The 14825-nt window shown below is 46.5% G+C and overlaps 1 protein-coding gene across 2 annotated transcripts in view; it reads left to right on the top strand.

Moving 5' to 3' along the window:
- Positions 1-14825, top strand: part of TRAM2 (translocation associated membrane protein 2) — an 83302-nt gene that overhangs the window by 27790 nt on the left and 40687 nt on the right. For both annotated transcript variants that reach the window (XM_072832670.1, XM_072832671.1), the window contains one exon: positions 14617-14680. In XM_072832670.1, coding sequence (XP_072688771.1) covers positions 14617-14680 — 64 coding nt within the window. The remainder of the gene's footprint in view (positions 1-14616; positions 14681-14825) is intronic.

Genomic DNA, 14825 nt, shown 5'->3' on the forward strand with positions numbered 1-14825 from the left:
CAGGAAAAAGCCCCAGAATCACCCCTGTGGCTGTGGCATCGGTCACTGCAGGTCTCAGAACGTGGGCCCTGGCCCATGGCCAGAAGCTTATCTGCATGTCCGTAGGTTCTGATTCCGAACCTGATCAGTCCGGCCAGAGCCAGCTCAGGCTGATGAGATGATAGGAAGCCAGAGGCCTCCTCATGACCCTCTGGCCAGCACTGTAACCATTCCCCCCTGGGGACCCACAGAACAGCCATCCTCTTGTAAATCCATCCAGGTGGCCCGGCCTCTCCCTCTTGGGAAATGAATGAAAGTTATGGCCACTGTGAGTAATAGGGTAGCACTGGTTTAGAAGAATTGATTAGGGGAGCCTGGGTGGCTCAGTCCGTTGAGTGTCCGACTCGTGGTTTACCCTCCGGTCATGATCTCAGGGCCCAGGGATCTAGCCCAGGGTTGGCTCCATGCTCAGCCAGGAGTCTGCTGCAGATTCTTTTTTCTCCTCCTCCCTCTCCCCTTCTACTCCTCCCCTGCAAGCGCGCGCGCGCACACACACACACACACACGCACACACACACACAGTCTCTTTCTCTCTCTCTCCCTGTCTCTCAAATAAATAAATCATCTTTGAAAAAAAAAAAAGAATTGATTAAATAGAGGGCAGAAACATTTTCTAGTCTTGCTCTGAATGTAATAGGGGGATTAATTTTGGTTTTGCCCCCCTTCCCTAAGTTTTCGGTTGTCTTCTTTCACTTCTGTTTCCCTTCTGAGTTACGTCGATTTGAGGCACACTGATTGAGCATCTTCTCTATATCTGGTATTTGTATCTAGGCTCTGTCAGAACTTCAGAGGGAGGGCAGCCCCGGGGTGGCTCAGTGGTTTAGTGCCACCTTCATCCCAGGGTGTGATCCTGAAGACTCGGGATTGAGTCCCTCATCGGGCTCTCTGCCTGGAGCCTGCTTCTCCCTCTGCCTGTGTCTCTGCCCTCTCTCTCTCTCTCTCTCTCTCTCTCTCTGTCTCTCATGAATAAATAAAATCTTGAAAAAAAAATTTCAGAGGGAGCGGGGATCTTGGGGAACCAGGAGGTGTGGGGCCTGAAGGGGAACCTGCTCAGGGCCAGTGCTCCTCCTTAGGCATCCCTCTCCTGTGGTTCTAGATGCTGTTTCCTAAAGAAATTTCCCTTGGGTTGATGTATTCCTCTCCAGCTCCCCCTACTTTTCTGCATATCCGACCACTCTTCTCTCCATGGTCTTTCTCCTTACCATGCTTAGATTCCAGCTTCTCCCAGCCCTCCCTGACTTCCCACCCCCTTCCCATCCCTGCCTCCTGTCTAGCTCCCAGCCACCCAGACAAGCAGTACGGACCTCAGTCTGCACTCTTCCACTTCACATTCACCCACGTACGCTGACTTCCACCCCTCCTTTTCTATAACATTTACTCTATAGAGTCCTCAGTCACCTTCTGGCCCCCAAATCTGATGGACTCTTCATGCATTCATTCATTCATTCATTCCACAGATACTTACTGAAATCTCACTCTGTGCTCTAAGCATCATTCCCACCGCTTGGGACCCATCAGAAAAAAAAAAAAATGAAGATTCTGACCCCCCCCCCCCCCCCCCCCCCGTGCAGCCTGCATCTCAGTCCCAAGTTGCCTTGTTCTCCCTGAAGGTCTCCCCATGGTGAGCATGGACTCCTTGCTGCTCACTTTCCTTGGCTGCTGGGGCTCTTTGGGTTTCCTTTGGCCTCTGGCTGGTCTTCCTCAGTCCCCCCTACTAGTCCTGGACTTCTGCTGTTTCTTTTTCTTTCTTTCTTTTTTTTTTTTTTACTTCTGCTGTTTTTTTTCTTCTGCTGTTGATGATACCACCAGCTATGATATTTTTAAAAAAGATTTATTTATTTATTTTAGAGAGAGGGAGAAAGAGACAGCATGCACACATAAGTGCTGGGAGGGGGGTGAGAGGGGCTGAGGGAGAGGGAGAGAGAACCTCTAAGCAGACTCTGTGCTAAGAGCAGGGCGTGGAGCCCCACATGGGGCTTGATCCCAAGACCCTGAGATCATGACCTGAGCCAAAATCAAGAGTCAGATGCTTACCCACTGCATCACCCACTGCCCCTACCATCAACAACATTTTGAGTAAATATCATAACACCTTGCATATTTTTAATAAAATTATGTTTGTGTATCTGCTCCCTGAGCATGACCTGAGCACCACTCTTGAGTACTTTTTCACCTTAATCTATTGCACCATCTAGTCTTTGGAAGATCGCCCATTGCTGTCCTGTGTCTGTACTATTACCATCATCCAGGCCCGCATCATCCCTTGTAGCAGCCCCCTTCCTAAGCTTCTCGCATGGCCTGGCTTACCTCCCCTTCCCCAGCCCACTTTTCACACCCAGAGCGCAGTGTGCTCTCTGCTGTGCAAATCGCACTGTACTATCCCATTAAAAATTGTAGGTGGCTATCTCCTGCATGTAGGAGAAGATCCACTTTTTATACCTGCCATAAAGGATCCTTCACAGGCCTGTTTCCTGCCAGCCCTCCAGCCACATCACCTTGTACATACAGACCATTCATTTTTCCTGGGAATCCTATTTCCCCAATTTCTCTGCCTTAGTGCAAGCAGCCCCTTTTCTGTCTTCTCTTGGCCCATCTATTCGTTCAGGATACGGGTGAAACAGAACCTCACTGGTGATGTTTTCCATGGGACAAGGTGGTTAGGGGGGAGCTCAGTCCCGTCAGGGCCCCCCCTCTGGTCTCCCGCACTGCTTGTGCATGCAGTAGTTCCCCCCATCTGTGTGGTCTTAATTATCCGAATTCTGAGGCAGTGCAGAAGCAGGTGATCCTCAGATCAGCATTAGTAGCCTAATGCTAGGGCACAAGGCCCACGTCATTCCCCTCACTTCATCTCATTACATAGGCATTTTATCATTTCACATCATCACAAGAAGGAGGATGAGTACAAAACACTAAGATACTTTGAGAGAGACCTCATTCACATAACTCTTATCACATGTTGTTCTAATTGTTTTATTAGTTATTGCTGTTAATCTTTTATTGTACCTTATTTCTAAATTAATATCTGTCCTGTGATGCCAGGCAGGGAGCTTGAGTCTCTCCTAGGCACTAGGGAGTCATGGGGGACTGTAGAACAAGGCCTGCGATGGATCTGTCATCTTTGCCAGTGTAGTCGGGAAATGGCAGAAAGAGCATTTGAGGATAGTCCTTTAATCTGCCCTCTGCAGGCCATGGCCTTAGTTCCTGCTCAGGGCGAACAGAGCACTGGCTCAAACTGTGAGAGGAGCAGACACACCCCCACACCCGAGGCTGTTAGGGGGGCGTATTTCCTCTTTGCCTCCTACTTTGTATGTGTCTGTGTGTGGCTATGTCCTCCCCTCCGTCAGCTCTCACTGTGTGATTGTCTTGCATGGAGATTATCTGGGTTTCTTGGCCAGAGCTTAAGGTCGCTGGTGTCCCAGGCAGTTTCTGTTCCTTTTTGTGTTCCCCTGAAAGAGAGCTGCCCAGTAGGCCCTGGACAGGGGATACCTGGCCTCTTGGCTCTTGCTCCAAGGCCTGGATTTCTTAGCAAATGGGGTGTTGCACATCAAGCCTTGGATGAGGGTGCCTGCAGCCTCCTGTTAACCTCTGAGTTAACCAGCTAACCAGCTGTGAGTTCAGACTGGGGTCCAGCCTCTCCCTCTGATGCTTGGTTTTCGTCCTGGGTTATCTTTACCCTGTGTGAGGTCATACAGGCCCCTGGGGTGCTGAAAGGCTGGGCAGAGAAAAAGCATACCAATTTTTAGATATTATTTAAAACTCATTCTTTTCTTTTTTCAAGATTTATTTATTTGAGAGAGAGAGCATGAGTGGGAGGGGAAGAAGGAGAGAGAGACGAGAATCCCAAGCAGATGCTGCGCTGAGTGTGGAGTATGACCCGGGGCTCGTTCCCACAACCCCGAGATCCCTACCCTAGCCAAAACCAGCCATCTATGCCCAACTGACTGTGCCACCCAGGTGCCCCTAAAATATTACTTCCTATTAGTAAAATGAGTTCTGTAGTAATGTATAGAGCAATTATCTTAGTGTGTGGGGTGGGTGGGAGGAGACAGAGAGGGAAATATCTTGGAATATGACATTATACCTAAATATTGACATTGGCCTAGATTTTATTAGGTTTACGGGTATGGACAGATTGGTTGGTGGCACAGTGTGGGTAGTGTTTACCCCAGCCTACGCCTTTGGGGTTAGATTTGTGTTTTCTGTTTATCTGTAGCACATTTTTTCTGGGAACTCTTGCCTTTTATGTGGTTATTTTCCTCTCTGCTTTGAAGATGATTTGGAATATCCCCTGTGAATATTATTTGCTGACAAATAGGGATATTTGAGTGCTAGATGTTTTTCATTAGCCTGCTTGGCCTTGATTTAATCTACTTGAATCAAATCATCATCATTAAGCTCTGTTCATCAGGTGCTCTCTCATTCAGGTGGTCCTTGACAGGTCTTTGTAGACTATGCAAAACAAGCTGGATGCGAGCCTAGAATGGAGGTATAATGAATGTCCCATAGGCGTAGGAGGCATTGTTGTAACACAGAGAATGGTAGGAAATAAAGGTGATGCAGAATCAAGGTGATGCACATAGCAAAGGCCTTGTGTGGAAGGGTATGGTTCTTATTGGTAAAATGGCCCACTTGCTGGGACCCATCACCTAATCTCTTTTACCTCTCAGTGGAGTAGGGGTGTGCAGAAATTGGGACAGCAGAGGTGATGCATCTGAAGTTCCTACAGAATGGCTTACTTAAAAAAAAAAAAAAAAGAATGGCTTACTTTAAAAACTCATTTATTTGCCTTTTAGCCCTGGTTGGCTCAGTTTAAATATGGGCAGTTTAAATATGGGCCTCCCTTCAGGAGCCCTGACACGAATAACTGGAGGAATCTGAAGGCTCCCTGGGGGAATCAGCCATCAGCCCCCTGATAAAACTGGTTCATGGCCCTGGAGGTGGCTTCACTTCACTCCATCCCTGTGAACTCACAGTTCATTTTTCTATCAAGCTCTAATCCACATGCCTGGCTCTTCAGACAAAACATGGGGATCGACACACTGCTGTTTTGAGTAGGAAACTTTCCAGATGGTGGAGAATAATTAAAAATGGTTGCTGCAGATAGATCACTTTCTGTTCTCCTTTTCCTTCCCTGAGTGTAAACAAACAGGTGAAGGCAAAGTCACCTGGGCCCTGCCTGGCCCAGCTATCGCTGGGCTTTGGAGCACCTGGGTAATCCTTTCATTTCCTGAAATACCAGGAAACGCCGTAAGTGCCTTGAAGATGATTCTCCCTGGCACCCGCTCTTGACGATTGACAATGATTAGTGACTTGCTGTCGCAGACACATCCGTGACCATTCGAATTACCCCCTCTTTGTGTGTCTTGCTTTATGGAGCTCAAGCTTCTATAAAAACTGTGGCTGAGACGACACCGTGGCACTGGCGGGGGCCCCTCTTCTGCAGTCTAGTCTGAAATGTTACCCAGTCTTCACTTGCAACCTGAAATCCCACACTCCAAAACCTCTTCATTTTCCTGTTTGGATTTTTAATCTTTAATTATCTATTTGTTTAATATTTATATTGTCTCTTGGGATTACACTTAAAAATATTTTATTTGGACCAGTGTGTGTGTGTTAGGAATATCCACAATGTAGCCAGTACTTTGAACTCTGCCAATGTGGCATGAGAGAAATACATCTGAAGAACAGTGATTTTTAAGCGATTATTTTGTGTGCATACTTCTTTTTCTTTAGTTTTTTGCTTCCACAAGCAAAAAACTTTATGCTTTAAGTTTAGTCATAAACTTTATGGTTTATGAATATGCCATGCTGTCCAAATGCAGGGAAAGCTTTCGGAAAGGGGGTGAGGAGAGTGAAGTATGTAATCAAATAGGATACTAGAAATATTGATCCAGAGGTCTTGTGGGGGGGCAGGTGAGGATATATATAATTAAGGCCTTGAGAGAAGAAATACATTTCATGAGAAAGTATATGTGCTATCTAAGGCTGTCTGTAAGGCACCTCGGAGGTCAAGTTCAACATATGCAAGCTTAGATTGCTTAAATAATACAGTCTTCTTGAAGTTATTTAGTTTCGTTGTAAAGGCAGTGGGGAAGAGCTGTCCCTAAGTCACCTCCTATTTTTCAGTATATAATTAACTTCCTAAATTGGGGATGGATAGCATGACAAATTCAATCTTCAGATGCATCTTTTTTTAAAAAACCCAACTTCAATGATTTTTAGAACTCTGTAAGTGACCCTTTCTAAATTCCTATTTATCCCAATAGAAAATTTAGATCTTGGGACTGATGTGTATAATAAAGCAGGTAGTATAATTTTATCATGGCCATTCTGATTATGGACTTTTCTCATAAATATTGTCATTTTTTACTCCAATAGAAAACTGTGATCGTGACTGTTAAGGGTGAGTCTGTTCAGCCTTGTGAACATGGGCTTTGTAGAAAATCTGTTGTGCGTGTATTTGTGTAGCTTTGCTAAATTCTTATATCAAGGCAGTTTTTCAAGTGAGAAAACCAGAATCTCTAGGCGTTGCTCAAAACCACACAGAAAGGTACTGTCAGAACTCTGCCTCCTGGTTTCAGACGCCCGGCCCTTCCAGCCAGCTCCTGGTCATCCAGAACGGAGAATTTCAGAGAGCAGGAGTGAAAAGCATCTTTGTTTCAGCTGTATCTGCCTTTTCTTGAGTGACAGAGGGGCTGCAAACCGGGTACATCGAGTCCCAGTCATGAAAACATGCGTGCAGGTGACCAGCTGGCCTCCTGGGGTGCTCCCGAAGCAGGAGCCTCAGGGAAGAACCCTCTAGGAAAGGGGCTAAAAGACTCTTTATTTAAAAAAAAAAAAAAATCTTCCCCACCAATTGGGCGTAACTTTCAAATGTTTTCCTGTCTGACTGAAATTTTCCTATCCACTGCCTCAGCAGAGAGATGCAAAATCACTTTTGGGAAAGTCTGGGTTGAGACCATTTGGCTTCCAGTGAGCCGGCTGAGCTGGGGGACCAGGATGTTTTGTTTGGTCCTCCTCGTGCTCCCCAGGAGGAGGGACCCTGTGCCCACTCTCCCCCTATGGGGTCAGGGTTCCCCACGTACTGCTCTGTGTGTTGTCGCCCCTAGGTGGGAGTAGTGGTCGTGGGGCAGCAGCAGTCTTTGGAACAGAGCTGCTTCTGTGAAACAGGCCCCACACCCTCTCCCGTCCTCGGTGGCTCGTCTTCCAACCCAGCCCCTTCCAGGTGCCCATGCGTGGTTGTGTCTGCCAAGAAATGAAGAGAACCAGCCAGACCTGAGCATGAAATGTTCCCTAAGAGGAAAATGATGAGTCTGCTTTCATTGCATTTCTTCTCTCTTATCTTTGGTGCCTGGATATCCACTTGCATGGAATAGACAACAGTTCGGGGCATTCGGAAGCCCAGGTGCTCCTGGGGACCTGTGGCTGGCAGGCTGGCGGGTTAGCTCGTGAGGACTTGCTCCCTTGCTCTGTCAGATAGAAATGACACCCAGGTGCCATCTCCACAGGGTGGAGAAGCAGTAATATAGTTCAGACTTTGGGGATTAACTGCAGCAAGTTGTCAGTGTAAGACTTTTGGAGCTGAGGGTGGAGAGAATCTCTCAGAACATCCATTCTACCTTAGTTGGCCTGATCCTTTCCACCTTATCTGTAAAATGGGAATATTACTAGTTTTTATCCTGTGGGGTAGTTGTGAGGATTCCATGAAATAATTTATGTAAAGCCCTCGGAACCATGCCAGGTGCCGACTAAGCGCTGGATGACTTTAACTGCCATAATTGTTGTTGTTGTTAATGGATGAAAACACTGGGGTCCAGAGAGGTAAAATACCTTGCCTGAGGTCACCCAGCTGCCCTGGAGCAGAAGTGGGACTGGAACCAAGTCCAGTTTGCTTTGCCAGAAGCAGCTATTTGGCTGGCATCTGTGGTCTGGTGTCGACCAAGAGCTCAGAATCATGTGCCCCTAATAGAATATGGCATGTGGAATGGTTTTAGTTTTGTTATGGCTACACAAGCATGCTCAATGTCATTGCCTTTGTGCATGATGCTCTGTTTTAGTTAAAAGTTCAGTGAAGCTTTCTGTGTGTGTGTGTGCGTGCCTGCGCACGTGTGCACGTGTGTGTGTGTGTCTGTGTGTGTGTTTGAGAGAGACGGAGGGAGGGAGATGTGGTTCCTCCTACATAATTTAGTGTTCTCCTTTTGCATTAGTGTGTTAGCACGTTTTCACTTTTAACCTTTCACCCACTGAGCCTGGCATTTAAAATGCTATTAAACTCAATAATGTTTCCTATAAACAGTCTTAGAGGGATGGGAAATAATTGGAATGACATTTTTAATAGGCTCCTGTTTCTCAGCCCTGTGTGCTGTCTGAACCCAATGAGAACTTGCAGAGAGGAGCTTGTTAGTTGTTTTGTCCTTGCTCTGAGGTTGGTGGAAGGTTATGGAGTGAGGTTTTGGGGTGCCAAAGGACCTTTTAAAGCACAGAGAGTGGTTTTTATGCTGGAGAAGTGGAACTGCTTTTCTTTTTTTTTTTTTTTTGAGTAGTCTTTTTGTTTTTTAAATTAACAAACACGGTGAATGAAGGAGCATATCACTCCTTCCTCCTTCAGATGGCTTCAAGAAAAAGCATAGAGCCAAATTTCTAGCCACGCTTAGCCAATGAGAAGGACTTCCTGGACTGCATTTTTGTGGATCAGCTTCGTTCCTTACTCCTTCTCTTTGCCTTCAGTAGATATTTTTTGGTCCTCTCCTGCTTCTGTCTTATGTTGCCATTCTGTGTTCTGTGCCACATATCCTAAATTTGATTTGGGAACAAACTTTTCAAGAATCAAATTGAACGTGCCTTTTCTGTTTATAAAGTTCTGAGGTCTTGGGAGGCCACTGTATGTGTGTGGGCCCCACGTTTATCTTCATCTATAAAATAAGGAAAGAGGACATGAGCTTGCTGAGACATAGTAAAATGGGAACAAGCAGGGCTGCCTACAAAGAAAGGTGCATGGCTTAGAATGGCTTCTCCTGCTGCTACCCAGGGCTTAGAGATGGAAAAACACTGGAATTTTGTGTTTTTGCCTTAATCAAAGTGCTAGATCCTATTCTCTGAGAATCGTGTTCAGAAAACATTTGTTAAGCATTCATCTGTAGTTACTATGATGGATGCTTGCAGTATTAGTTCATCAAATAGGCATTTATGAGTTACCCTACTACAGGCCTAGCCACTGGGGAGCCCAGGGAGGGACCGAGGACATGGATAAGAGTATAAATGTGGGCAGTTGTTAGGCTGGGGGTCAGCTAACTGAGCACAATCCTGGCTACCCTGTTTAATTGTTGTTTTTATTTAACAAGTGCTTGCTGAATGCTGGCTGTGTCCAAGGCACTGTTTTAGGCTATCGGTTGAAGATAACCAAGACAAGTAAGATCCCCACTTTTTTAGACCTTCTATTCCAGTGAAGGAAGAGTTTAAAAACAAGTCAAGATATACCCTATTAAGCTGTCCCCTTACAACAGGTAAGGGTAAATTTTATGGTCTGTAAATTATATCTCAAAAAGGTGTTAAAAAAAAGAAAAAATCTTGGCCCTCATGGAGCTGGCAGTCAGGTTTGCCCCAACACAGTTGATCCTCATTCTTCACACATTTTGCGTCTGCCGTTGCTCCTACTTGCTAAAATTTATTTGTAAGTCTAAAATCAACACTCAGCAGTTCTGCAGTCACTTGTGGACATGCACATAGCAGTGGAAAATTTGAGTCACCCAATGAGCACGGCTCTAGCTGAAGTCAAACAAGTTTGACTTCTAGTTTCAGCTTTCCTGCTGTAAGCAAGTGTCTTCTTTGTGGTTTCTGTAGTACCACATCTCTTTTGCATTTTTGTGTGTTTTGTTGCTGATTTTGGTGTTTAAAATGGTCCTTACCCCGGGTGCTCAATTGCTGTCTATCGTTCATAAGCACAAGAAGGCTCTGATATGCCTCACAGAGGACATACGTGTGTCAGATAAGCTTCCTTAGGCATGAATTATAGTGCTGTTGGCCATGAGTTCAGTGTTCATGTTTCAGCAATATATATTAAATACAGCATCTTTAAACAAAAACACGCATAATCAAGGTTGTATATTGATTGGCTGATGGAAATATTTGTGACCAGAGATTGTAGGTACCTAACTCTGTATTTCCCCTTAGAGCAATGGTCCAGTGTCACTCTGTATCTGCAGTGACTTCATTGAACACAACTACTCTGAGTAAGAAGAATTGACTGTATCTTCAGGACTAGGGAAAGAATGTATGTACAGCCCATATACCAAATGTCTATCTTCCTCAAAGGAAAAACAGGATGATTCTTTGAGTAGTTCAGAGTAGTGGACTCTAAACATTTATATACACTCTCAGATCCTGTTTTATTTAGCTGAGCTTTTTGGTGTCAAATATTAGTTCCAAAGGAACATACTAATGAAAAGTACTAGAATGTGTAAGGAAGTTTTTATTATATAACCAGTTATTTGTATGTTGGCATTAGCGAACAATAGTTGACCTACACATTTTCCATGTAGCTAACTATATACTTCAAATACTTTGATGTATGTTGCATAGATTTGTAACTTGGTCTATGACATACTACAATAACTATTTCATTAACAGAGCTAAAAAATGTGATTTAAATGTTATTTATAAGGTGTAGCTCTTTTTAAAATTTTCACTCTCTCGTCCCTTGCGTCAAATTATATAAACACAGTTCAAGTTATGATGTCAAAATAAAAAGAAATAAATTCCAAATGGATACATGCATAGGAAAAGCTCTCAGAGAACTGGCATCAAATATGTGGAGGGAGATGTGAATACCAGCTGCAGAAGGGAGGAAAGCAAAGAACATAGAGGGGATGTAGGTTTTTATGTATTTCTCAATTGTTCAGTTTTTCAAAGTATTTGTGTTTCTTTTGAAGTTAAAAACGTACTCAAGACACATTTTTAAAAAAGATTTATTTATTTGAGAGAGACACACAGAGAGAGGCAGAGACATAGGCAGAGGGAGAAGTAGGCTCCCTGCGGGGAGACCGATGTGGGGCTTGATCCCAGGACCCCAGGATCATGACCTGAGCTGAAGGCAGATAGATGCTCAACCACTAAGCCACCCAGGTGCCCCAAGACATTAATTAATTAAATAAATTCTATGAAGGGCACAGGAAAAGTTCCAAGACAGAGACTGGCCTAGTAGTCACTGAGAAGTTGGTGAGGACTAGTCTCTGCACGAGTGGCTTGCAGACATGCTTGCACATGGGAACGCTCCAGGGAGCTTGGGGACATGCCGATGCCCCAGAGGATCAGGTTTAATGGGCTGGGGTGACCCAGGCATAAAGATTTTTTTTATTTTTATTTTTTAAAGATTTATTTATTTATTCATGATAGACATAGAGAGAGAGGCAGAGACACAGGCAGAGGGAGAAGCAGGCTCCATGCCAGGAGCCCGATGCGGGATGCGATCCTGGGACTCCAGGATTGTGCCCTGGGCCAAAGGCAGGCGCCAAACCTCTGAGCCACCCAGGGATCCCCAACCGCTGAGCCATCCAGGGATAAAGATTTTAAAAGCTTGCCCAGGGATTCAAATCACGAGCTAGAGTTGGACACCAGGACTCTACACACAGAACTATATTACAGAAGTAGACTCTGGCCAGCTTAAGGAGGCTCTCTAGGGGGTTCACGCAGTTGGTGGGAGCCTGGGGCGCCCTAGGGCAGGGCTGTGGGAACTGCAGAGGAAGAACCTGGGTAGGTACACGGCACTGACCAGCATGTTCCTCCATTCCTGCCCCAAATTCAGAGTCTAAGATAAGGTGTCTGATTGGCTGGTCTTCTGTCCTGGGGAGAGAACATGGCCCCATCATCATTCCAGGAGGAAGCTGATCATCAGAGTAACCACTTCCCTCATACACATGCATGTGTGTGCACACGTGTGCACACATACATATCTGGGGAGAAGGGGAGGGGTGTTTCCCCAGGAAATGCTGGTGCCTTCAGGAAGCAGGTCAGCCAAAACCTCATGGGGGCCCACTCTGCCCCATGAACTTGAAAGATGGTTGTTTCCTGGATGAAACTGAATGGAAATTTGTGCCTGGAACATGTGCAGTGTTTGGCAAATACTTTCTTCCTCCCTGCCTGCCTTTCCCCTCTCTTCCCTTTCCCATTGCCACTGGCTTCCACGTCTTCTCTCTTGGGGATATCAGCCTGAGAAGACAAGGCTTACCCTCAAAGGAGTCATGGTGGACAGTAGAGAGTCAGGCAGTTGGGTCAAGGGTGACCAATGTGAGTGGCATTCAGGAGGGGACACCACTGTGGCTGGAGTGGTTGTAGTGGGGCTTCATGCTGGTATGGGTGCAGGTGGTTTAGCAGCCAGATGTTGTCAAGGAGAAGGCCGTGGTGACAGCGAGGTGATGATGAGATGATGAGGATAGCCAGAGTGACAGCAGTGGGTCAACTCCTGCTGAAGAGTGGGCAACAAAAGAGTTGAGTGAAGCAAGCCAGCACAGACTCGGCTTTTGGTTTTCTATCTTGTCCATCGAGTAGTAACTGAGCCCTTCCTGTGTTAGTCCCTGTGTGCAAGGAGTGGCACCTGAGAAGTCCAAGGAGTAGACAGAAAGGGTGGCATGGGGGCCATGGTACAGGATGCTTTCCATGGAAGGAGGCGTCACACCCTGTGAGCAGTTAGGGAAGGCTTCGTTCAGGGCCACGGGTGAGCTGGGTTATGATGGATAAATGAGATTCTGATCAATAGATTTTGATTGTGTGTGTGTGTGTGTGTGAGAGAGAGAGAGAGAGAGAGAGAGAGAGAAGTAGGATACAAAATGAGAGGAGCTAAAACCCCCAAAGGAAATAGTGAGCAGCATGTTTCGGCTCAAAGTGTCCATCTGTTCTAAAGGAATACAGGCAATTGGGCTAGAAGGGAGGCTGGGAGCCCCCTGAGGAAGGTCTTGTGGACCACCAGTAGTAAGGTTTTGGGGTGGAGGTCGGGGGGAGACCTATGTGTTTGGATAGGGCTTTGTGTTTTCCAGAGCGCCTTCTTAACCCTCAGTCCCATTTGACTTTTTCCCTGTGAGCGTGACTGAACATGTCCCAGACAACAGCACAAACACATGAGAAGGCTCACGCATCGCTGTGTACAAAGGGCAAATGACACCTCGCTGCAGAGAAATAGGGTTGTTGACAAGGGCAAGTGGCCGAGGATGGTCACCTCTATCTGGGTGTGTTGGGAGTCCACCCGGGGAGGGTCTGCAGTGTGTCATTCGCTTGGTTCCACACTGCTGTGGTCATGGCCAGTATGTTCCCCCCACACCCACAGTACAGCCCGCACACCTTTTTGTTTAGAGGAGAACCAGTGAGTGTATTGCTGAGGTGTATCCAGGGGCCTCCTGGAGAAGGCCTGGGTCTGGGCCTCCTCCTCACCTGGCCTCCTCCCCTGCTTCTGAACATGTGGGTGGTGCTTCTCAGCCCCACCTGTACATCAGAAACATCTGGGGAGCTGGACCTCACTGGCAGCTGGGCCAGTGCCACCCAGACCCACTGGGGTGCTACACATGTCCCCGATCTTGTGGACAGGGAGACTGAGGCCCGGCGTGTCAGATTACTTACACACCTAGCAAGGCAGAGGCAGCCTTTGAATCCAGGTAGCTGGTCCTTAAATCCAAGCCTTGAACCCCTACATTTGGTTTCCTCTTCCCTGCAGGCTGAATTGCCAGAGTCCGGATTTGGCTCTTGCTAGCCAGGTGACGGCCATGGACTTGGCCCAGCACAAGTGAGATTTTCAAGGCAGCTTTCGAAATAAACAAGCCAGCAGCGTGGGCTGTTCTGTCTTGCCCCGTGCCCCCCAGCACAGCACGTGTGAAATTAGCAGCTGCAGGGCTCTGTTTCTGAAGCTCAGGGGTACACTTTCAGGGCTGCTGTCCAGTGTGCAGTTAACCGGCTTGCCGGGGAAACCTTAACCAGGTCGAAGCTTCTTAAAATCTTGAGTCCTCATTTTCTACCAGGTTCTGTCCTCCACAGGGCCAGGTGCCTAGGACTAACTTCCTAAATACTTGAATGGTGGCCTCAGCTTGGGAGGACTTGGCTTGGTTTCATCTGCAGCGAGTACAAGTCTAGATACCACCCAGGGACCAGCATTGTTTTGTTTGTTTGTTTGTTTGTGTAGGTATTGGGAGGCATGTCATTAAAGAAACACGGGGCGGGACGCCTGGGTGGCTCAGTGGTTGAGCGTCTGCCTCTGGCTCAGGTTGGGATTCCGAGGCCCGGGATTGAGTCCTGCATCGAGCTCCCCACAGGGAGCCTGCTTCTCCCTCTGCCTGTGTCTCTGCCTCTCTTTCTGTGTCTCTCATAAATAAATAAATAAATCTTTAAAAGAAAAAAAGAAACACGGGGAAACAAACAAACAAATGAGGCTGACTCCTCATTAGGTAGAAACCTTTGTGGGACAGATCTGTGGGTCTGAGATGCAAAAGGGAAGAAGGGCCCCCGGGGCTGGTAGCAGGATCTACTTGTTGTTTTGTTTTGTTTTGTTTTTGATGTGACCAAGAAGCTAAATTGGAATGTTTTTCCTTTATTTTACAGGTCACCGCCAAGACTGCCTTCCTATTTATTTTACCTCAGTATAACATTAGCGTGCCTACAGCAGGTAAGAAAAGCATGAGTCTCTGTCTTGCCCTCGTCCCATTAACACTGAAGGACTCAAAAAACTTCCTTGTCCTGTGTCCATGCATGATCTTTTTAGATATCAGAGCTCAGCCTGCCGCATCGTAGCCCTGCTAAGAGACAGCCTG

This window comes from Canis lupus, chromosome 7, assembly GCF_048164855.1.
Source record: "Canis lupus baileyi chromosome 7, mCanLup2.hap1, whole genome shotgun sequence".
In the NCBI taxonomy this organism is placed as follows: Eukaryota; Metazoa; Chordata; class Mammalia; order Carnivora; family Canidae; genus Canis; species Canis lupus.